A 24492-nucleotide genomic window follows, 5' to 3' on the forward strand; every position below is an offset into this window, starting at 1 on the left:
GAGGCTGGAGACAGCACGAAACAAGCAAGACGATCCAAGCCCGATGTGGAGCGGACACCTTGCTGCTGCTGTGATTTATTACCACTCCCACGACAGGGTAAGGCAGGGTTTTGACAACGGAGAAACCGCTCTGGATGCAGAGCAGCGAGGCAGAGAAAGCCAAGGGGAACGTCATGATGCACAAAAAAAAGGGCAGATGCTGGTAAAGTTTGGGTAAGCAAAGGTCAAACGACACGACACGAGGGTGCATCATGCAACTCTGGAAAGTGACTCAGCCAGCCGACATCCGCCGGGGCGCGGGGGCTGGGGCCCCGGGGAGCGGCGAGGACGCCCGGCGGGGGTGTGCGTGGGGGAGCAGGCTGTGGCAGGCCGCCCTTGCCTCGGCCCAGAGCCGGCCGCGACCCTTTCGATGTGGCGCCGTGAGACGGCGGCGGACGCCGAGGCGGGCGGAGGGCGAACCGGCGGGGAAAGCCGCCCTGCCCGCCGGGGAAGCAACAGGCGAGGAGCGGTGGCGGCCGAGGGGAGCGACTGCCCGGCCCCTGCCGCTGTCGCCAGACGTTCCCTTCCTCCCGCCTGGCGAGCCCCGCGCCTCTCCCACAGGGCTGCCCCCTCCCGCGCGCGCAGCGCCGGGACTGTTAAAACCGTTACAGCTCCCACTTTCGAACTGATTCAAACTCGGCAGCGCCGAGCAGCCCGGCCCCTCCCCGGGCTGCGACGCGCTCCCTCCCGGTGCCCGCCAATCCTCTCGCCTCCCTCCTTTCTCCTCCCTCTCCCCCCTCCACGTGAGGCGGCGGAGAGTTTCAAGCCTCCCCGGCCCGGCGTGCCCCGGCCCCGGCCCCGGCCGCTCTCTGGTGAGGGGGGAGCCGGGGCACGGAGGGCGCGGGACCGGGGGCGGGGGCCGGGAAGGGGAAGCGCGAGCCCCCCGGTCCCCCGCGGGCAGCGCGAGAACAAAGAGCTCTCCCACCCCTCCCTCCCCCCCCGCACGTGGGGAGAGAGCTCCCGCCCCTCGCCCCGCCCCTCGCCGCGCCTGATTGGCGCGGGGGGCCCTGTCCGCGTCCATCCAATCGAGGCGGCGCTCGGCGCTCGCCAATGAGCGCGATGCCGATTGGGCCGCCGCGTTTGGCGCTCGGTCCGGGAGGGTGAATCCGGCAGCCGGAGGCTGAGGGGAGGGAGAGCGAGCGGGCGAGCGGAGCGGCGCGGAGCTGGCGGCGGCAGCGGCGGGGCGGCAGCGGCGGCGGCGCGAGGCCGGGGCGGGGGGGCGGGTGAGTGAGTGAGCGAGCGAGCGACACCTCGCGGGCTTGAGGCGTTGGCGCCGGGAGCGGCTATTTATAACCGGCTCGCTTTGTAATGGGGGGAGGGGAGGGGAGGGGGCGGGAGGGGGGCGACGGCTCCCGGGGAGCAGCCGCCTCCCGTCCCCTTCCCGCGGGCGCGGCGGGTGGCGCGGGGGGCGGGCGCCCGGCGGCGGGGGGCGCCGCCGGCGGCGAGACACGCGCGCTCCCGGCCGGTGACAGCTGAAGGGGAGAGACATGGAGTCTGAAGTGCCCTTTGTCTAAGTTGGCTCCGTCCAGCCCGGCCGGCGGTTCCCGTTCCGACCCCCGCCCGGCCGAGCGCAGCCGCGGGCTGGGGGCGAGCTCGTCGTTCCCCCTCCCAGGGTGGGGGGCGGCGGGCGGGGGACCGCGCTGTGCGGGGAGAGGGAGAACGGGGAAGACCCGGCGATTTCCTTCCCCTCCTCCCCGTTCCTGCCGACCGCATGCGGCGGCGGCTGCTTCAGGCACAGTTTGATTGAAGGGGCAGAGGGGAGGGAGGTGTGTGTGCCTAACGTACGACGGGTAAGGTCTCGGAGCGCCCGGCGGAGAAGCCCGTGTACCCCCGGTGGGCAGAGCAGCACAAAGCTCTCCGCCGCCGAGGCAGGCTCCCGGGAGGCTCGGACAGGTCCGCTCCGGGCGCGGGTGCTCTCAGCCTCCCGGAAGCTGGCGCTCCGCGGGGCGAGCCGGGCGGGGAGGCTGAGCGCGCCCCGGGCCGCTCGCCCGCACCCTAGTGCCCTGGAAACGAGTTGTGGTTTGGGGGCTCGCCGCTCTTCGGGCTCCCGCTCCTGGCCTTGGAGGGTTTCTGGTTCCGGGAGGGACCTTAAGAGGGCGAGGGGGCAAATCAGTCTGGCGGTGGCTCCGGCGAACTTCCTAATCGTTAAGGGCACCGTGCGGTCCCGATCTTCCTGAGTGCCGCAATAAAGTTCACAGGGAGCTGGGAATTCAGGTTTTTGCATCTAATGTCGCCAAGCACGGGTATATAGAGCGCTCTCTAAAGCTAGGGTATCTGGGGAGGTGTGAAGGAGGGTACTGGGCAGAGCTGTCCCTGAGCAACAAATGTGCAATCGGATAAAGACGAAGAAATCGGTGTGTTGTGGCATCATGTATATGTATTTGACATTAACAGGTATTCGTGGTGATTCAGAAATTTTTATTAGCAGACAAAAGCAGTCTGTGCATAGATGGAGCAGGAATGGGACAATGAACTCGTACATTGCTCAAGATACCTATTTCTAACTTACAAACCACTATCCTTATTTTATTGGAGCTAGAGAAAAGTTTTTGTTCTTTTTTAACTATGGAGCTCGAAGTTCAGCTTCTTGGTCTCTCTTAATAAAAAGCTTGTAACAGTTTGAACAAGGTTGTTTAATTGTTGCCAGATAGGTTCATCTTTGTCTAAGTCTAGCAACTGTAGTTTCAGCTATTATGAATTTGGTTCTTACTAATACAGATTTCAGTGAAGAGTTTTACCAGTATTTTTAGTGTAATCTTCACTTAAAATTGGGATTTCCTCAGAGATAGGTTCATCTTCTTTTATGGGTTGGCACATTCAGATTCTTTATGTGATTTATCAAAATTAAAAGCTCATTCTTTGTTTGTCCCCAGTGTCTATATCAAATTGAGAGTCTGGGGAATGTTTATTTGTGGTAACAATAAAGCATCTTCAGAAGGGTGAGTATTACCTGTACATAGTGTACTATAACTACTCTGACTTTAGGCTATTAAAATGTGAATAATTAAGATCTACAGAGCCTTTCAGAAAGCATACTTCCAGTATTGTAGGAGATACGACTCAAAAGTTTTGTGCGACGTGTTGAGTGTTTTTAACTTTGAGAGCTAGTGCTTTATCAAGTACTGGCTTTAAGATTGTTACATCAAAAATGTTGTTTCTTGTGGAGTTTCCTTTACCAAAAAAAAAAAGAGAGAGGAAAAATACTTCCCCCCCCCCCTCCCCCCTTCCTCTGTCTACATGAGGAATGAAAGTAACAATCAAAGTTAAACAGCCTGTGGAGAAATCTGTGACAGTAAAATGCTCCATGAGATGCCAACAACTATTTTTCATCTGGAACTTTGGAAGAATTCAGGATTCTAATTTAGGACAAAAATTGGGAAAAAAATTAATTTTTTTCAGAGATTTTTTTTAATATGTAATTTTACCCTGAAAAGTGACAGACACTGAAAATTGTCAAAAGGTCATAAAATGTCTTTGCTCAGTTTAAAATGAGCTAAAGTGGTAGTGTGTAAACTTAGGTTAGAGACTTGAAATTCAAGCTCAGTTTTTCTTTTTTCCTTGCTGTATTTTTTTCCTCTCTTGCTAGAATTGCCAACAAGATGAAATATGGTGATTTCGTTGAAGATATGCATTCAAATGGATTTTTGTTTGTTTTGTAACATTGCAACATTCATAGGTGAAATGTAAATATATTTCTGTAATTCTGCTTACCTGCAAAGAAACTTTGGCTTAGCGAGAAGGGAATTTTTGTAGTGCGTTATTGAATGCACTAACTGTATTGTATATAGAGAGAATACAAGCTAACTGCCACTTTCTATAAAGCAGCTTATGTCAGAATAAGCTATATCTATCATCTAGTGCACTCCAACAATGTTCCCAGGAAAGTTGGAGCACTCTAAAATTCCTCTTGAAATCAGTAAAAAAAATCTGTTCTTGTCACCATTCACAAGAAGATTCTTTAGCTCTATATATCATGTATACATTTAAATAAGTTCACAACTATAATGTTAAAATTGAATAATTTTAGGTGACGGTACCATATTCATGTGATTGAACAGTGAGAATTATTTAAAAAAATGGCTGCAATCCTGACAGAAGGCATATTTAATAAATGTGTGCTTTACATTGTATTTGAGCAAAAGTGCCGTAGGAAACTTCAGTGTCAGCTGTAATCGGAAAGTTCTGTAATTCTGCAGTTAGTGCTTATAGATGTATCTTAGCTGACTTGAGAAGTATCTGTGAAACTTAAGGGGGAATGAAGTTTTTCCCAGCAGGGATGCTGAAAATCTCAGGAACAGGACCTGGCCTTTGCTAAGCAAGGAAGTTTACTGAGTCAAGTAGGTCATCTTTACAGAATTACCTATCCAAGCAAAACTCAGTTTACCAGATTTAAAAAAAAAGTGGAGGAAATGGACTACGTACTGTAAATATAATTCTTAATGATTTGATGAGGTGTTTGAATAATACTTGCATTAGGAAACAAGATCCCTGCTAACAGAAGTTGTAGAACAGTAATGGGAGGTTTATTTTAATGTTAAAGCTGCTACCAACCTTCTGTTCATACTATCGGCAAGGTCCATGGAGAGCAGTGCTGGGCTCACTGAAATGGCATCAGATTGAAGACAGCATCTATGCTGTCTGTATCTATAAATGTATCTATACATTTAGCATCTATGTATATGACTTGTACAACTGTTCTAGAATGGCTAAGTCAATCTTCAAATGGATGAGTTACTCCAGTACTGACATAGTTTATGTGATAACTTTCAGTTAAGTGGCTATGTCTGGGGGAAAGAAAGGTGAGACAAAGAAGAACTTTGTATAAAATGGATGCAGAACAGGGAGAGGTGTTTCACAGGGGAACGACAAAAACATTGGTTACAAGTCAGCAGAGTGCTTGAGTTTGTTTTTTAGCTCTGAGTATATGCCCAAGAGTTTTGTTGAGCTAAAGATTAAAGGAAAACAATCTACAGAATTATTAAATAGATATTCTATCTGTTCTCACAGAGGTCAATTAAAGACTTTGGGATAATGCTGTGTATGTCTCCTTATGGATGAGGTGAAACTAAAGAGTGAAATTTGTTGGAGGAGAGAGTAGGTTCTATTGAGCTCCAAGGAAGAAGCAATGAAGTTTTCTAAAACACAGTAGTGACAATGCTGCTTTCTGTAACTGATAATAGTAGGTAGTTTGACTGTTACAGGGTTTTTCTAGTTGTACACCTAGATTTCCACTACAATGTGTCCAACTGTGGACTTGAGGTCTGGATCCTCAGCGGAAGTGAGAAAACTACCTCCAGTGTTATAGTCAGAAAATACATTCTGAATTAAAAAGATGAAAGTAGCACTAGTAAACTTGGGTAGAGGCAACTCTTAAGAAGAAGAGTAAAAAGTATAATTTGCATATAGTATTGACAAATTAAGCTTCTTTTAAAATAGCAAAAAAAAAAAAAGGAATTATTAAATATTTGACTAATTATTTAACCACAGACTTGTAAATTGTTTGTAATTTTAAAAAGTGTTGGGAGAGAAGAGGATGTCTGTTGATATCCCTGCTGTGTCCAGAAAAAATTGTAAACAAACACACCCCCCCCAGGTTAATGTGGGTCAGGCCCTTATTTTAGGACTCTTTTGGCTACCTGGCTGAAGTCTGCATGTAGGATTTTTCAGTAATTGTTCCTCTGCTCAATTTGTGAAAAATACTGTTGTCTAGGAAAGATTTGTAATGCATACTATACTTCTTTTCTAATGGTAAAATCAGTAGTACTTTTAAGGTGAGAAGGCCATTTGGAAATCTAGATAGATACTGTGCATGTTCTGAATGCTGTGGATAAGAATAACAATGTAATGATGTGAGTGGATCAGTGCCGTATTGTCATTTGCTTGAAAATGTGATGTAGTACTTCCAGAGCTTCTAATCTGGATATATACGATTTCACTAACAAATGAGGTAAAACTGATGCCTTGTTGTGTACAAATAAAGACCTCCTTGATACGCAATTGCAGAAGAACTTCAGAATTTGCTATTAGTTTTCTTTTTTTATATATGCATATGGTACCTGCTTAAATGACATTGTATGTGTAATTATGCAAGCAAAGTAATACAGATTGCAGTCCACATCCTGGGATTTCTAAGATGTGAACTGAAAAGAAATCTTTACAGGAGGGTATGATTTCTTTATACTTCTAAATTATTTTTTAATCTAGAACCAGGCCTGTTTCCCTTGTCAATTTTTGTTGTATCTGGCTCCTTCCCATTCTTCCTTTTATGTGATTGGTTCAGTTTTTCCTGCCATGCATTCTCTTTTTCACAGCCTGCATGTTCGGTTTAAATCCCAAAGCCATCAGATGTAATTTAAAGAAACAAAGTATTTGAAAGGAAGGAAACTCAAATCTTACGATGTGTATATAATTTTTTTTTTTTTAATGTGAGCTGGTTTGCTTTCCATGTTTCTTAGCATGAGTGGATCTGGCAAGCATTATATTTTTGGTGTGTAGTTGCCTGATTTCATTTTTTACTAGAAAGATAAAAAATTCTAGAGGTGGAATTCAGTTTGCTGCTTCTGTCAGAAATCAGGCAGATGTGTGTTACAGATGCTTGATTTACCTGTGAAACTATACCATGGCAAATGGATTAAAGTCATTAGGTTATTATCATCTCTTCTTTAATGATACAATTTATAACCAGGGACAGCATAAAATCTGTCCTTTGTGATAACTTCTTCTAGCTATACGTCCACTAGTTTGTGCCATGTTTCTAGTGAGTATTTATTACTAATGTGTTTAGTGCAAAGTTAAATCCACTGTTTAATTATTGGAAGAAGAGATTGACATATGTTGTTTTATTCTTAAAATAGTTTAACCATTACTGGTGTTCAATCCATCATTGCTTTGAAACTGGAAGACATAACTGGTCCCAAAGCCTTACTATTTGTACTTCTCTTCCACAGCCTAAGGGAGCTGAGTTTTTCACTGGAGGGTAGTGGAGTTTTTTGGGTTGGTTTGTCGGGGTTTTTTTTTTGGTTCTTTACTTTGTTTTTAAGATAAACTGTTTCTCATTAATTTTCTCCATTAAATCAAGCTTCTGGAAAAGTAGTCTCTCTGTTTTTCCCCCTTTTTAAGCAACATTTAATCTAATATGCTGATGGATTAATCCCCATATACCTTATAGAATAGGGATGCCATACATTAGACCCAGTTATTTTGAGGGCTTTAACACGAGAGTTGTGTAAACAACTCTTATGGTTGCTTTCATCATTTGAAGCTCCTTTTGGAATTTTTTCAGACAATTGGCAAATACCAGTTCAGCTACAAAATTTGCGAGACTGTTCTACAATAAATTCTGCATACATGGAAGCGTGATGTCTTTCAAAGCTTAGGCTTTTTGCCTATACAGGGAAAGAAGTATGGAATAGCTATTGAACCGCTTAATTGTTGTGTGGCAGGGCTTTTCCAGTATGGAGTGTACGTTGCTGTTGTGTGTGGATTGAGCTGAAGAACCTGTGGCTATTTTAGCGTTTTTAGAGTAAAAAAAGGTGTGTCAACAAAACAAGTTAGGGTGGAATAGTCAGTGCACTTCAAATTCACACCCTAAATTATTTTGCCTGTGGAGACATGCCCTCTGTGTTCCCAGCAAGTGTTACTTTTTCTGCCAGATTTATCCAGGATATCAAAAAGCTAAATTTTAAGAGATGGAGGTGTTAGGCAACAGAGGTTATTTGGAATGTGTGTGGGAGTCATGTAACTCCTCTGGGCATCTGTGAATGAGTGTGAAGGGAGAAATTTGGAGGTACGCATTTGAACAACTCAAAGGTGAAGTTCAAGTTTTATGCACAAAACTTTACTTTCTCCTGACAAATAGCCAGGCTTGGTCTTACATAAGAAGTGTGGGATGGTTTTAATGGTGACTTGGAAAAGGCATGATGAAAATTGGGCTTGCAAATTTTTGTTGTTGTTCAGCTGTTTAAAGTTCTAAAATGTTTTATTTGGTTTTTGATCCAAATAGTCTTACTCATGCATGCAAATATAGTTAAAAGTATTTATAGATGCAGATATCCAAGTAAAAGTAAATAGGTGCATTACCTGCTGCACAGTGTTTTGCTGATGTTGCCCAAACTGAAGTGAGATGTCAGTTTATTTCAGTTAGTGCCAGTTTTGGTTTGATCTTTAATATAAAACAGTTGGTAATAATCTCTCCATTCTCTCTTTCCCCCTTCCCCCACCCAAGTGGGTGAGTACTTGAACTTGTTATTTTTATTTCTAAACCAGTATTTTTTTAAAAGTATCAAATGTTGAAATGTTCTGAAAGAAAGCAATAATATAGGGACTTTAGAAAATTCTCCTTTGAAATGGTTACTCTTACTCCATACATGGTATTCAGTAATTATGTCATGTCTGTCTTTGTTTCGCTAAATCCTGAAGCTGTAGGGATACAGAGAAAGAACTTAATTTTTGAAGGGAAGAATACCTTTGAAAGTTGCACCCTTCATATACAGACTGATTGAACACTCTAGTAAGGTTTTATCTTTTTCTTTTAAGGGCTGTCTGAAAACAAATTATACTACATTACTTTTTTCTACTCTTGTATTTGTTTAAGGAAACTTATCAGAAATATAATTATATTGTATTGAAATTTGATTTTGTTATTAACAGACATAACTTTTTTATTTTTCTCTACTGAAGAGAATGAAACTCTGAGAAGTACCCATACCATTGTTCCTTGACGAGTAAATGTTCTAAATGAAGGACTCCCACGAAATGAGATAATGTCAAAATAAATCCAAAGGCAGTGTACTACTAGGGAAAAAGAACTCATCAAACTGATGCCCTCTTCCTTCTTTATGGCTGGTAGAAAATCTGAAATAAGCTTGTTTTCTAGAACAGTTCTGTTGTTGGATCTTACTCAGGTACTTCAGGTTTAATGAACATATAGTTAGTGCCAAAAACTTTTAAAATTTTGTCAAGACTATGTGAGTTCTTTCTTTTTTTTCTTCTTTTTTAGTATTTAAATTTTTGAAGCAGATTGATTACAATTATTTAAGATATTAAGAACCACAGACAATTTTGGCTCTATTTTCTGATGTACCCCTTCAAGGTCTGAGTTGCTTATAAACTCTGAGTTGCAAAGTTTTCATGGCGTAAGGGATGTTGAGTACCTGGTAGTTGCTTTGCTTTGATAGTTTTCTAACCCAGAAAAATAAAAAATTCTAATGTAAAACCAGCAAGATGATAAATTAAGATTCCTCATGTTTTTCCAGGAAGGAAAAGGGAGTGGAGGAACATTTCCTTCTCTTTAATATCCAAGAGCTGCTTGACTCCTTATTCTTTCCTTTCTTTCCTCCTTGTCCTTGGTAAAGAGTTGGAGTTTCTAATGTCTGCCTGGTCAGTTTATAATGGTGGTAGAAACTCCTGAAAAGAATATACAAGCAACATAGTGTTAAACTGTATATGTGAATGAACTGTTAGGGGAGAAAGCAAGAAATAAAATACTGTGGGAGGCAAATTAATTTTTTTTTTTTTAATCAGATGGGGAGCATGGTTGAAGAAAACTTGAGTTCTCTGAGCCCTAGAGTTGACTTGTTTCCCTCCTGTCTTGTGTGTCAGTAACTGAACTGCTCTGATTTACTATGTGATGTGAACATTTCAAATAATAAGTGGTATGAGTTTAAGTATGAATTGAGTACATTCAGAAACTGATCTGCAGGCTTAGGCATTTAGTACTCTCACAAGGAGCTGAAAATTGAATGTCTAAGGCCATAGTTCACAGTGTCTTCAGGTGGGGACAGAGGGGCTGGATGCTCGCTTTTCTTCAGTCAAAAGTAGCTAGGTATTTTCAGCTAGAAGACTTCCTCACTTCTGTCAGTGTCTGGCTGCAAAAATGCTCATGCTGTCAGGGGGGAAGTGATAGCACAGGTGCAGGAACAAGTGGCAGGTAAAAGTTCTTCTTTTTGTAGCAATGCCAGCATGAAGTAGGGGTGACACTTGAAAGTCAAAGCCGTCTGGTCCTCCATGCAGTTTTTGTCTGGTATGTTTGGGCCGTAATGAGAAGCTGTGTTTGAAGAGATTCATTTAACTGTTAAAAACAGACTAGAAACAATAATTGATGAAGGAAGGTAGATGTGATCAAGGCAAGCAGAAGTCAGGGGTTAAGTATGGGGAGGGAAAACAAGGACTCCTACCAAATCTGGAAATTGGACAGAAGGTTAGAATTCCTAATATCTAAGATAGGAGCATTACCTAGCAACATCTAGGGGTACAATGCAGGATTGTAGCTACTGTAAAGTAGTGTATATAATTATGTTACGTACTGGAGCAGAGAACAGCTACGGCAGTGAGTCTTCTGAATTGTGGTTAGCTGCAGGGGCATTGCTTGGGTAGGGATCTGCTGCTATCTGTTGATACATCAGTGTCTGCAGCCCTAAGTGGTGTTTCTCCCTAGTAATTGTTTTTGGTTTTCATGACTTCCCTGATTTCTTTTATTTTTTTATTTTTTATAAAATGTGAGTTCACACTGCAGCTTTTCATACTGCCAGGGCACTTGCAGTCCTTCATGAATCTGTTACAGAAAACATACATAACGTAGTTATCTGTAAGCCATGTCACATTTGATTTATGTTTGCAGTTTGCATCAGAAGTTACTGTAGAGGATGTATGCAGAAGGATGCATCAGCCTTGTTATCATAGGAAAGCTAAAAATCAGCCATTTAGAGGAAATTCTGATTACATTGATTAGCTCAGATACAAGGTATTACCTATGTTACAATAATTTTGTAACCACTCCAACTAGTTTGGGCAATAATACTGCAAATAAAAATATAGTCATTACAGTTAGTAAGTTAGTTTGTCAGTAGTACTACTACAAATAAATAGTTTGGTTAGGTTAAGTATGTCATGAAACTGTACTCTTAGTTCACTGATAGCCGTTCATACAGCTGTAAGAGAAAAGGGTGTTAACAGTTATTTTGTTTGTGATAGACATCTTGATCAAGGTAGCATGTGATGACCAAGTGTGAATTTGCCACAAAATGGGGATTTTTTTTTTTTAAGCCTCTTTTGGAAGAAGCTGAAATTCATACTCAAAAGATACAGAAAAGCATCTCAGTAATCTTGAATACCTTGAAGTATCAACTGGGAGCTATTAACTTAAGAAGCTGCTGGGATAGTAACAAGGCCCAAAAAACATCGTGCTTGGGAAGAAATAATTGAGGAGGCACATCTTTCGAGTTGCAGGGAAGTAGGTCGCAGGGTAGTTGCTTATTGTGAACATGTGTACCACTTCACTTGCTTACCGATATCTTCTAGAATGTGTTTAAGTTTACTTAAGAATGAAAAAAAGTTAAATTGAAGTTTGGGGAAAAACAAAACAAAAAAACAAACCAAAAAACAACCAACCGTTTAATGTTCCAGGGTAGAGATCAGGCTCCTGATCTTAAGTACACCAAGTGCAAAGTAAAGCTGTAGTCACTTAAATGACAGAAAGTAAAAGGTCTGAAAAGAGTGATGCTTCAAAGGCACAAAGGTTGGCCTATTAAGAGAAGCAGAACCCTATTAGGATAAGAAGACAACTAATTTGAAAAAAACAGCCCTTTAATGTTTTTTTTATTTTAAACATAATGGTAAGTTTATGGGGAGATGTATCACTCTAGTTAGACTACATTCTTAATTAGTGAAGAGCTTTCCGATCTGTCTTTTTTAATTATGATTTCTAAGAGGTAGAACTGAAGGCTCCAACTGTACTGTTAAGCAGAGAAGGCCTCTTTCAAACGAACAGACACACTGGATAGTAGGGGGAAGGAGTGTGTGAACTAACTAGTTGATGGAGTTGTTAAAGAAGACTGTAACATAACAAATGTTTCAACTGATTAGAACAATCAGTAATTACATACCAAACTAAAGAGTTCAGTCTGATTAAGCTCTTAAGCATTTTAATTCACAAATTATTGTTCCCTTAATAGTAGTGTTGTTTTCCAAATTGTACCTGTAGCTGATTGAAATACCAAGAATTTTAGAACGCAGTGGTGATTGTTTTAATCTTCTGAAATATTAAACTGGAATTTAAAAGGCAAGCAAACTCCATTTTATCAGCTTTAAAAATAGTGTGGTCCTTGGTTTTGAGATGGTGGGCCCAGTTCAGAGTTGTATTGACTTGTAGAATAGTTTAGGTTGGCAGGTGCATCTAGAGGTCATCTGATCCAGTCTCCTGCTCAGGCAAGGCCAACGCTGAAATTGTCTTTTCCAGACCACTTTTAAAATGTTTTCAAGAATGGAGATTCTAGCACCTCTTTGCTTAATGCATTCCTATGCTAGACCACACTCACTGTGAAGAATTTTCTCCCTATATTGAAATGAAATCCCTTGCTGAGTCTTGTCTATTGCCTCTTGTACTTTGATTTAGCATAGATTAGCATGTCTCGGTAGAAGGGCTAGAATAGTGCTCAACTTCTGTGATCGTCCAGGTTTAGCTCTGATTTGTGTAAGAAAGCATGCTGTTCAGGGAATTAATTCTTTTATGTATTGGTTGAAATTCTTGAAGTGACTCATCCAATTTTGATAAGGCCCAGAAACAGGCAAAAACATGACACATGTTTTAAAGAGTCTGTTTAGGAGTTTGGAAGCCTACATGTAGTATTCTTAAATAACTTTGTTAAGAATAAATAGAACATGCTTTGAAGCCTTAGACTTGTACTAATAATAGGAAATGGAAAATAACCATTTGTTAACCATTGATTTGAATATATGCAGTTGTGAATGGCTGTAGTGGGATGCATGAGGCAGAACCAAATTGAACAAACCTACACTAGCTTTTCGTTTGTTAGACATCTATATTTGTCTTGCACTGGCAACTAATGTAGACAAGTTACAAATGGTTCCTGCTGTTGTTTTGCCACTCACTACATCTTTTCAGAGCAATCTTTAGTTGATCTAGAGATAGCAGGAAACATGCTTCTTGAAAGCTACTTGCGCAGGAGTAGTTTGCCACATTAACTGCTTTGATTGTGCAAAGTCTTGTAAAGAAAAAAAATTACACAGTGTGAATAGTATGTTTTACATGGTATGGAAGATAAGTGTTTTAGTCTAAGGCAAGTGGATGATAGGCTCTAACAGTTTGCTGACATTGGCAGGGAGAGGCTTTGCTCCTTTCCCTTGACCCTGGTTGCATGGTTGTTCTTCTTCCCTGCCAGTTTGGGGGCTTATCAGGCCAGCATGAGCAATTTTGGTCCAGTTAGGAAACTCTGCTTCTTTTGAGTGCAGAAAAGATCTGATTTGATGTAACTATCATATTTGCCATGTAAATTCTATCTGAGATGCTGAAGTAGTGTAGACAGACGATGAAGAGAGGAAATGTATGCCATTTTAAGATCCCACTTCCTTTCCCAGTCCTAGTTGAGAAGTACCTTAGGATGTATTTGTCATCAGCTTCTAAAAGCATATAGGTAAGTGAATGTGCTGCTTAGTTTTGGTTAAGTTGAAATGTTCTTCAAAGTTAAATTTTGTTAGGTAACTGTTACTATGCTAGTAAACATTGATTATGTCAGGGAGGAGAGAGTGCACTGGCCTTGAATTTGACAACTCTGTTCCAGTGGAGGCAAAAATTTTAAGTTGTTGGTACATAAAAAACCCCACAATATTCTAGTGACAGACTGGTAATTTTGAAGGGATTCCACTAACTGAAATGTATTTTAGTGTTGCAAATAGTAATTGCAAATAACTAACTATCACAATAATACCTTAATGGTGATGAGACTGTTCATAATAAAAACATGCCTATTTATAGCAGCAGACCTTCTGCTTTTGGTGCTGCTGTATTACTTGGAAAGCCTACAGCCATCATCAGTCTGTATTGGTGCTAGGGCTGACGGTAAAATGTCTTGGATGTGGTTGTTATCCACACTGCAATTGAAACACAGGCTTCTAATTCTACTTGCAAGCCAGGGTTTTTCTGCTAACTTGAGGGGGAGGAAGAGGAAATATTCTGAGATTTGGACATTTGCTTTCACACACAGATATTACTCCTTGGTTTGGGGTTATGGAATTGGTACATCTGAGGCTGTTGATGGTTCTCCTCCTTACATCAAATTCGTTAAAATTAATAGTTTTGTCTTTGACAATAGCTTGTATAACAGTTTCCATCTCTTGAGTAATTAAGAACATTCTTGCAGAACATGGAATCTTGTTAGTTGATTATGAGTGTTTTATTAACCTATGTCATGCACAAGCACTGAAGCCTGTCAGAGTGAGGAAGGACGGATGAGCTGTTTGGAGTTACCTGCTTAGATCAGTTCATAAACTGATCAATTTCTGATCTGATTTCAAACTGATCAATTTGGCAATATTTAGATACTGCCAAACAGACCCCAATAGAGTTAAGCCTTTATAGGCCAATACAAGCCTGTTGGCATTTATCTGCCCAAAGAGTGGCACAGCTGGCATGGATGGCTTAGTAAATGTTTCCTGTTTCTGGTTGTTAAGAATTTTTCTGTACTGGTAAAACTGAGTGGCAGAGAGATGACACGGCTCGACAAACACTTCTGTTGAAGCCTAAACTGCTGCCCTCTCCAATTTCAGTTCTTTGCCTCTTGTTTCTGCCCCAGTGTTGCCCCCCCTTCACTTGTGTTGATTCAAGAATTCATGTGGCTGCTGAACAAACCAGCTTGTGGAGCTGATTTTGCTGAAAAATTGTATTTAAAAACTAAGTGTGTTTATTTTCTGGGCTGTTCAGACAGATTTTTTTTCTGACCTAGTTTGATTAACAGAATCATAAGGACTTAAGCTCTCACAGTAGAGAAGCCTGAGTAGAGGTGGAAATGAGTGATCAGGGGCCACTGATAAAGCAGACAGATGATGTCTTTTCCAGGTAAAACAGACACCAAATAGCATTTGAGGAAGGTAGTTGAACTGATGGTAGCATTTGATGTAAGTTCTCTCTCTAAATTTAAACATCCTTTAATGATACAGAACTTCAGCATATGGAATAACAACATGATGTAAATTTTAATAGATAAGTATTTTTAGGTATTTCTTGATTAAAAATAGGTTGAACTGCACTGTAAACTTAAAATACCACATTTCTATAATATAGAATAGTAAAAAAACACACTACAGTTTACTCCCATCAATTTTTCTGTGACTAATTCTGTAAAACAGTAAATACTCTGTAGTTGTTTTTGTAGTGAAATTTTATTAATAAACTATGTTAATCTTTCCTATGTTGTTGTATTTCAGACCTAGAGATTTTTGTTAGTTGGTCTGGTTTGGTATCTGAAATACCCAAGCTGACAGTGGCCTTGGGAATATTTTTCTTCCCATGGAAATGAGTGTGCTATTTTGCATAGATAAGTTTGAAAGAAAACCACGTTTTGTTTTGCTTTAGAAAATCCAGAAAGTAGAGTAGCAAGTAACTACAAAACTTCTAGGCATATTTTTTTGTGTCTGCTGATAGCACAGGTAAAAAGCCTTTTGAAGTGCTGGGAGTGTCATTCTTCCCCCCCACCTCTGCAGCTTGCATGACTTAATGTGGAAATAGTTAGCAGCTCTGAAATCACGGCAGTGAACAATTTTTCTTACTTAGCCCAAGAGAGTAATACTGTTTCTTGACCATATCTTTTTTGATTAATCTCTCTGTGCTGTTAACGAAAGTTTGGTATAAATGAAGGAGACAGTTCTGGCAGATTACAGCATTAATTTATAATTAACTTTCAAGTTAGTTTTTTTGAAGTCTGGCAATATGTATGTGTTTTATTGATAGTTTATTTTCAGGTGCTTGATAATTGTAATAAGAGTCTACTGGAAACTGCTTACTCTGGAAAGGTTTAGGATAGGTTCATAGAGAGTATTGTCTTGTTTTGCATTTAGGGTGCATGAAGTAAAATACTAAAAGTAAATTTCCAAGAGTTTCTAAGTAATAAAGATTAGTTTAACATAGCTGAAAAATACTTAGCTGCAGTTGAACAATCATTTTGTTGTATTGTGCTGTGTAAAATCCTGTAACATAAAAGATCATTGGAGTTTTTTTATGAGGTGGTTTTGGAAAGTTAACAACTTTAGGTCCAAGCTTAATGCATTGATTTTTGATACTTGAAATGTATTTTTCTTTGTTTGTTTTTCTAGCAAGTATTGAATTTTTTGCAGGCTTATGGAAAAATCTTGTTAATTCCTTCTGTTGCTAAAATTCTGCTTTTTGAGTTGAACATAAAAGTTGTCCTAAATTCTGCTGTGCGAGCAAACATTTTTTTAGTTTGAGAAAAAGCATAGAAGGGTGTGGTAGGGTGTGGTTGACTTTTGTTGGGTTTTTTTGTTGTTTTTTTTTAACCCTAAGTTTTGTAGATGCTTGAAGAAGTTAAATGATGACTTCAGGGTTTAATGTATAATAATTTCTCCATTAGTAAGATTGCGTATGCTCAGGCTGAGAGACCTGTATGCTGTCTGGATCTGATAACAGCTTACAGTTAAAGAGCATGCCTGCCACTCCAGTGCAAATTGATGTGTAAAACCAGTGCCCGTTTTGTGGTGTAATTGCTTGCACTAGTTTTTCCTCAGTGTTGGTCTGAGTTCCTAACAATTCCTTCCTGCTTTATAGTTGTGCACAGGAAGCCACAGTTGTGGATGGGATCATCAAACTGATCTGTATGTCAGAAAACAATCAATCACAAAAGTGAGCTTTTATTTATCATTGGTCAGTTTAATCCAGCTTGCCATGCATCCCTTTGAGAGGAATGGCTGCAGATCAGTGGGCAGTATTGGGGTGAGAATAAAGAGTTGGGAAGGATGGGATGATTGTAAGATGCCATCGCTGCTGAAGAAATTACTTGGGTGACTATCTTCATTATGTAGTATTGAATCTAAATTAATAAATTTATGGTATCTGAAGTGATGGTTCATGAAGCCAGCTCAGATACATGTTTTGAGCTTACCAGTGCATCCAGTCCAGAGAACTTAGTGGAAGTACATTAGTGTTCACAGGGCTGTGAGCATGCTAATGGCGAGGTAGAAGAGGTTGAGAAGCAGTGTGGTGTAGTTCATTGAGCAGGGCCGTGCAGTTAAATACATTCCTTTAGAGCTCGAGGTTCTGAGAAGCAAATGTGAAAGCATTTGCATTTGGTTCTATGGGATGTAGAAGTAGTACTTCCCCCCCCCCTACCTGCCCCTGCCCTATCTGAATTATTTTATTCCTTCATTACTCTTCCATTACTCTAGGCAACAAAAAACATGATGACTTATTTTATTATTCCGTTTGCATCAGGTTGCATATGCAGTTTCTCTGTTGTGTTTTATATTCTCACTCATCCTCACCCTCCCTGGCCCCCCCCACAACTGTTGTTTAACAGTACTCTTAAGTGCAGTATTGTATCAGTGTATGCATATATTTGAAGTATATGAATAACCTTTTGAGTGTAGATTAATTCACAACAAAGAACTGAGAAGTTATACTGTACACACTATGTTTTAATTCATAAATATCTCCAAACAGAAATCCTGAGTAAAGGGAAGATAATGTAATATCATTACAGTTTAAAATATTGTGTAACATTAAGCACAATTACAAACTAATAACGTTCTTTTAAAAGGGCAGGCCCCCTCATTTGTTCTCCCATGCTTTCCAGTTCGAAAATTTTAATTAATTTTTTTTCCCTGAAATTTGGCAGGGTAGCCAGAGGAGCTTAAATATAGTCTTTGACAGCAGTATGACTGCTTGAATAGACTGCCTAATTTAGAGAATTATCTGTGTGCTTGTCTGTCACTGATGGATATTGCCAAAATGATCGAAGAAAAATAGGACGTTTTCTTTAAATAAGGCTATTTCTATATACTGTAGGCAAAACAGGAACAATTTGAGCTGAAATTGTTCTACATGTCTTTGTCTCTCATTGTGAATTCTAGATGTATTGGATGCACTTTGGCTGCTGAAAGTAAGTATTGGCAGATTTAAGCTTATAGGCATGAAGTTTCTTTAAAACACTGCAAATAATGCAGATCTTGTACATAACTTCATTATGAAATGCTCAGCAGAGTTTATTTAAAACACAAATGTATTTGCTCCAGGACACTGCTCTTTTTTGTTGGTTTTCATTTCCAGCTATGCAAGCATGAGTAGAAACTGATAAGAATAGCTAGGTGTTTGTTTTTGTTTTCTTGTATGTTTTTTTTTTAAATCAGTGTTTAGGTGGGTTTAGTATGTCTTGTTCCTAATACCATAGCTCAGACTCCTTATTGGTCAAAAAGAGGTGTTAGTTTTGTTATTTTTCTTGTATTTGGTGGTGGTCTGTTTAGAATTACATTGGTCCTCTCATAATTATCTAATGTCCAGTTCTACCCATGCACTTAGGTGTACTGTGCATGAGTATACTGTATAGCTTAGGGAATTGGGTAACTGCAATGTTACGAGTAATGGAAAAATATGGGTGGTGTGAGAGCTGGCAAGCAGAGTGTAGTGATGCTCAGCTGTAAGTATGGAATAGGCAGTGTGGGGTCACTTCAGTTCTGCAGTGCTGTGCTTGGGGAGGGCTGGCTGGGTTAAGTGCAGCTTCAGACCCAAGGTATTAAGCCTTCGCATTTAAGCACGGCACATGCATCTCCTTGTTTGCTGTGGCATTGGGGTGATTGCCCAGTCTGGAATGAGACAGTCCATCTGTCTGTGGCTGTACCAGGTTGACACTAGAATCGCTTGGGATGTCTTACCACGTTTCCCAGTGTTCCCTCTTCTGCAAAGAGGGTGCAGGGAGTTATGGCAAGGTTTCCCTCCTTAGTGTGATGCTAGGTAAGATCTGGCAAGGTTAGCTCAGGTTCTGCATGGAAGTCATTCTGCGCTTTGGGAGATGAGCTTGCTCTAGAAACAGTGTAACTGCTTTAGAGTTATGCATGCTTTTTTGTATCTGTTTTGGAAATGAGATAATCTGCCCATAAATAACTGAGTTGACTGCTACCTACTTTATTTCTTTTGGATAAAAGTTCTCGGGACTGGTATCTGTAGCAGTTAGATGGTTTCTGTAGGCCCTTCATGCGTAGAGGATGAAAAAATGGGTAAGATTTTAAAACAATAGAAACAGCTAGCAGGATTCAGAAGGGGAAATGGGGACAGAGAAGAGGGACGTGGCCTGGGGGCTCTCGGAATCAGACCATTGCACTAAGACAATCCAGTATCATGCTTTTATTTATTAAATGGAAACTGTTTAACATTATGCTGTCTTCTTAAGACAGGCTTAACTATTCTTAGACAGATGGGATTTAGCTTGTGCCACTTGTGCTGCTGTAGGGAATATTCTGAAACTTTATATGAAAAGTTGACTAGTTCTGACAAATTGATCTTAAAATTCACTAGCTTTTCTGCTCTGCAATCCTAGCTGCAAATCCCATACAACATAATTTAATGAAAATGTATGGGCTTTTTTCTTGTTTAGCAAAGTGAAAACTGTGTAGTTTGTTACAGCTCAGAGTATTTACGAATGTGAACAGCAGAAATGGTGGAAGAAAGTGATTTGGGAAAGGTTTTTCTTACACATAGGTACTAGTGCAAGTGGACCAGTAGTAGGCTTGAGACAGCCTCTACAATCCTGAATTTGCCCCAGAGATTGAGTTTATGTTGATGTTTCCCTGAAGTATTTTAATTCTCCAAATTACTTTTCCTTTCAGGGATGGAGGTATTTCCAGCACCCTTCTGTAAGAGTTCATCTTTCTGTCTCATTTTTTGCTCCCTCAGCCCTGACCCAGGGTGGACGGTCCTTGACTATGAAGCTTCTTATCCCAGTTTCTCAGATTTAGTTTCTTAAATGTATAGTTTTTGGGGCAACCTTTGAATTGACATTAAAAATTGTCAGTGGCATTTAGCTATAGTCCTAATGTGAAGATGATGGATCAGTTGCACTGTGAGAATTAACTCTGTTGGCTATGAATAAGGTCTTCTCTCCCTGCCCCCCACCTTGGTTTTTTTTTTTTCCCATACTTTCTTCTGAGATTAGGGACAGAAAAATGATTACCTCTTACCACAGTACATATGTTAACAACACTGTAATTCTACTTTAGTGATGTTCAGCTGCCCAGAAGCATACAAATACAGTTTACTTGGTTTGAAAAACTGCTGCTCAAAATCAGAATTCATTAATAAATTTTCAGGGATTTTCAAAATTAATATTTTACAAACATGTGTCCAGAACACTTTGCTTTTTTTCTTAGCTATAATTTTTCTATAACCTATACATGCATATGTTTCCTTTCCACTCAGTGCTTTTTCTCCTATTACCGACTTGCCATTTAAGAGGCTGTTTCTAATTTGTTTATACATATTTGACTTAATGCACTATGTGTATCCCACTGACTGTTGCACATTAATATTACTACTTTATCTAGAAGAACATTTTCTTGCTATAACTTGACATAAGCAACAGTGCATTTTTAAATTTTCTATGAGTTATTTGGTGCGGTGAACATTAAATTGTTGTCTATGTTGTGTCCCAGATAGCAGCTTGAAACGAGTGTAAGAGGAGAGTGTTCTTGTAAGTCCTATTTGTTTTCGGATGAATGACCTGAGTGTGCAGAAGTTATGCGGTTTCAAAAGGAAGTATTTATCATCTTGTGAAGTATTATTTTTCTTACCATTTTAATACAACCAGTAACAATGATAATTCATTACTGAAAAATTTAATAAATTGGATTTGTTTATTCTATGGGGATACATTTCTCTCAGGTCTTAAATCCTTGTTTGTGGGGTCTTCTGGGGGCTGTATTTCAGTTGTATGAAAGAAAGATGGGAATTCTGTTGGTTTTTGTTTGTTTGTTTTGCTGTTATTTTTAATTATATATGATTTCCATATAGATCTGCTTTTGATGAGCAGAACTTATCTGGCAATTTGATTTTAGTTAAGAAAGCTTTTTTTAAGCCTCAGTCATTTGTTATTCTCCAGGAAACTAGAATAAGAAAGGCTGTGGTTGATGCAGTATTAGAATGAGTAAAGATAATCTGTGTTTTGTTTTTATGGGATATGCTACCTCAGTATTGTCAGCTGAGCTTTCATTTATCTTTTGAATTCAGTGGTATTTTTTCCATGTCTTTTGGCTGAACCTTAACTGAGGTGATTTTGACGTTCTGTATTACTCACAAGTTGAGATTCTGTCTTTCTGTTATTTAATGATACTTATTCTATGTCTAATTTGTTTCCAGTTAATGGGATGTTTTTCCATATTTTTGCTTTGCGTAGTTTAGCATATAATACAATGCATTTTCTGTACTTTATAATGCTTTTATGCTGTCCTCTAATCAATATCATAGGGCACTTTGAATTGCTGATTCTCTTTCCCATGCTCTAACATGAACGGTCTGGGATTTTTTTTTTAATTTCTTGTAACCACTGGTGTTGCGGTAAATGAGATACAGGTGGATTCTACTCGCTGCCTTGAGGCATGGAAGCAGAGCAACTGTTTGACACTTTGCTCTAGATTGACCTCCCCCTGCTGGTTCTCTGTCCTCCCCCTCTGTCTAGTCACATGCTTCGGGCATTACGTGAAACTTATATATATGCTGTGCCTTTTTTCCTCAAAGGATGCTTCCCATGATTTGGGTCAGCAATTCTGTCATTTGTTTGTTGATTCATTTTCAATCTAAGTCTAAAAACCCAACAATTTTTCTTATAAAATATGATTTAATGTCTTGCATAAAAATGGGTGGCAGGCTCTCGTAGACTATTACCTTTTCTTCAGTGTAAATGTGTTCAGTGTAAATGAAGGTGTAGTATAGAGAATAAACTGGTTCTGTATTGATTTCCTCCCCCAATCATCATAAAGTCTGATAGAACTCAAATCTGACTTGTAGGAAACTGCTGAAAATAGAGCTCTGCCTACAGCAGCAAAGAGCTTTCAATAACTTGGATAAAGCTGTACTCATGACTGTCAGGGGACCTGTGGTGCGGGGCAGGGGAGGTAGCACTTGGCATTTGACTCCAGCCTGAATAAGCCACCTCTGTTCATGTTTACCTACCTTGATAATTAGAAGAGCTAGAATTGTTTCTGCTCAAATTGATTATGCTTGTTTGAGAATGTATTACTCTTGGGCAACTGGACATTTCAGCCTTTCAGTTCATGATGGCTATTGTGAATGCTGTTTTGAGCTATTCAGTTGAAATACTGTAGGTTATTACAGCGCAATTCTTGAGAGGAAGCCAGTCTTCGATGTAGGGGTTTTGTTTCAGGATGCTGTCAAAATAGTTGTTGCCAGTATAGTCGCAACATACGGTCCTTGATTTTGAAAAATACTGAGGAGATTGGCATATTCTAGCACTGCATTTGGATTATAATGTAAAAATACAACTTCATTGCCGACAATCCTGTAACATAAAAATGAAGCACTTGTTACTAGGAGGGTGATCAGTAAAAGTGGAATCAGTGTCCTGATCACAGTCAGCTGTACAGTTTGGGTTTTTGTAGAATACTTGAGAAAAGAGAGAGGTCTCTTATGCTGCCTGTTTCAAAACTCTTTGTCTGAATTTCTAGAACTCTTTGATACTTGAGTGGCTAGGTAGGAGGACTGTACTTGGGGTACCTCTCTGCACTTGAAATCAACGCCAGAAGCCTATTCTAGGAATTGGTATCTTACTGAAGAGGACCCCTCTGTGAGGAGGGAAAGATTTGTCTGCCATGAACATGGCTGTCCAGAAGTTAATTTAAAAGACTGCTCGCAAGGATTCCAGTGTGTATCTTTGCAGTGGGAATCTTGATTTGTTCCGCTTCACCCCTTTAAGTCCATGAGGTACCTTTCTGTGTAGACGCATTAGAAGTGCTTAAAGCAAATGTGAATGGTCCCACTGATTTGTAATTAAAATTACTGTGTTCCGGTGTCTATCACTTACGTTTGTGGGTTTTTTTTTTGTTTTTTGTTTTTTTTTTTTTTTTGTTGGATTGGGATGGTATTGCAAGTGTCTGATTGAAAGGAATTAAAGGAATTAGATGTGAAAGGTATTAAAGGAATGTCTCTATCCTACTTAACTTTGCTCTAACTTCCTCTGTAAGCAGTGACATCAGATTTGGTAATATTAACATGACATTGTCTCTTGTAGGATAATCATGGGTCAAACCGGAAAAAAATCTGAGAAGGGACCAATTTGCTGGCGAAAACGTGTGAAATCAGAATATATGAGACTGAGGCAGCTCAAGAGGTTCCGACGTGCAGATGAAGTAAAGGTATGTTGACTTTTGGTTCTATTGCTTAAAAAATGATACAAAAACTTATTTTCTTCTGAAGTATGAGTTGTCCTGCAGTTAACACCTGCAATAACAATTTCATTAAATACTTTGTTAACATACTGAAAACTTGTCTTAACTCTGTGATCCTATAAACAGGCATGATATGTGATTGTATCAGGCATGCTGAGTATCAGAAGAGACTGTGGAGAGCAAGCGTGGCAACTTCTTTAGCCACATACTCTTTCTAATTCCATTTAGAACTTAATTCCATGCTAAACCTCTAAGTCTCTAAACATGAGAATATGGTTTGAGTCAAAGAAAGGGATAATGAACTATACTGAGCCTCACTGACATTTAAACAAAATTTGGACAGTTGAGTTTTTAGCACTCTTTTTTTTATCCTGTCTGGTTTTGTTTATTTTTTTGGTAAATGTTATAATGCCTTAAGATGCTAGCAGGTGAATTTAGAATCTTTGATTTATTTGTAATGTTTACAATTGTGATTAATTTTTAGAGTATGTTTAATTCTAATCGTCAGAAGATACTGGAAAGAACTGAAATCTTAAATCAAGAATGGAAACAACGTAGGATACAGCCTGTTCACATCATGACTTCTGTGAGCTCATTGCGCGGGACCAGGGAGGTTGGTTAACATGTGTTGTGCTAATTCCACTTACAAGGTTGTTAGCACGTTTTTGGTTTATTACTGGAAAGTTGGCTGTTCTTTTTTTTTTTTTTTCCCAGCATGACATGACTTGGCAGCTAAATATTTTTTGTACGAGTTTCTTAAAGAATTTATTTATTATTTACTTTGATCGTATGACTTCTGGGAAGCAATAAATACATAGCAGGCTACCTAGCTTTGAACAACACACAAAAGTGAAACTTCCTTATTTCTGATAATACTTGGATCATACCTCAGCATCCTTTAATCAAATTGTTTTGTCTCACTGATATTGGGAGTTTAATCTTGTTCCTATTGGAGTTGACCCCAAGTGGTACACATTAGTTACTTTGGTTCTTACTGAGTTAAAGCACATGAAAGCTGTGAACATACCCACTTGACAAAGTCTTCTTTATATTGAAGGTATTTAACCACAGAGGTTCTAAAAGGAGTTAGTTGAGTTGATAGACCCTTGTGTTGCACAAGCAGACTGGACACTAAATTTGTGAAAAACACTTCCATGATTGTGATGCAATTTGAGCACCCAAACTGGCTTTCACGTTGGTAGCTCGAACAGTGGTTTAAGCCTACTCCAACTTTCTGTATTCAGCCCCGGTTAATTTATC

General features: G+C 39.8%; 1 protein-coding gene across 8 annotated transcripts in view; it reads left to right on the plus strand.

Annotated features, from left to right (window-relative positions):
- Nucleotides 1-830: 830 nt before the first annotated feature.
- Nucleotides 831-24492, plus strand: part of EZH2 (enhancer of zeste 2 polycomb repressive complex 2 subunit) — a 51598-nt gene continuing 27936 nt past the window's right edge. For 3 of the 8 annotated variants that reach the window (XM_072853396.1, XM_072853391.1, XM_072853393.1), the window contains exons 1-2: nucleotides 23076-23199; nucleotides 23717-23845. In XM_072853396.1, the coding sequence (XP_072709497.1) occupies nucleotides 23083-23199; nucleotides 23717-23845 (246 nt within the window). In that variant the 5' untranslated portion in view covers nucleotides 23076-23082. Of the gene's footprint in view, nucleotides 852-1139; nucleotides 1263-2959; nucleotides 2979-23075; nucleotides 23200-23716; nucleotides 23846-24492 lie in introns of those variants that run through there. The other 5 variants (XM_072853394.1, XM_072853395.1, XM_072853398.1 and 2 more) reach the window with 4 other exon arrangements.

This window comes from Ciconia boyciana, chromosome 2 (genome assembly GCF_034638445.1).
Source record: "Ciconia boyciana chromosome 2, ASM3463844v1, whole genome shotgun sequence".
NCBI lineage: Eukaryota > Metazoa > Chordata > Aves > Ciconiiformes > Ciconiidae > Ciconia > Ciconia boyciana.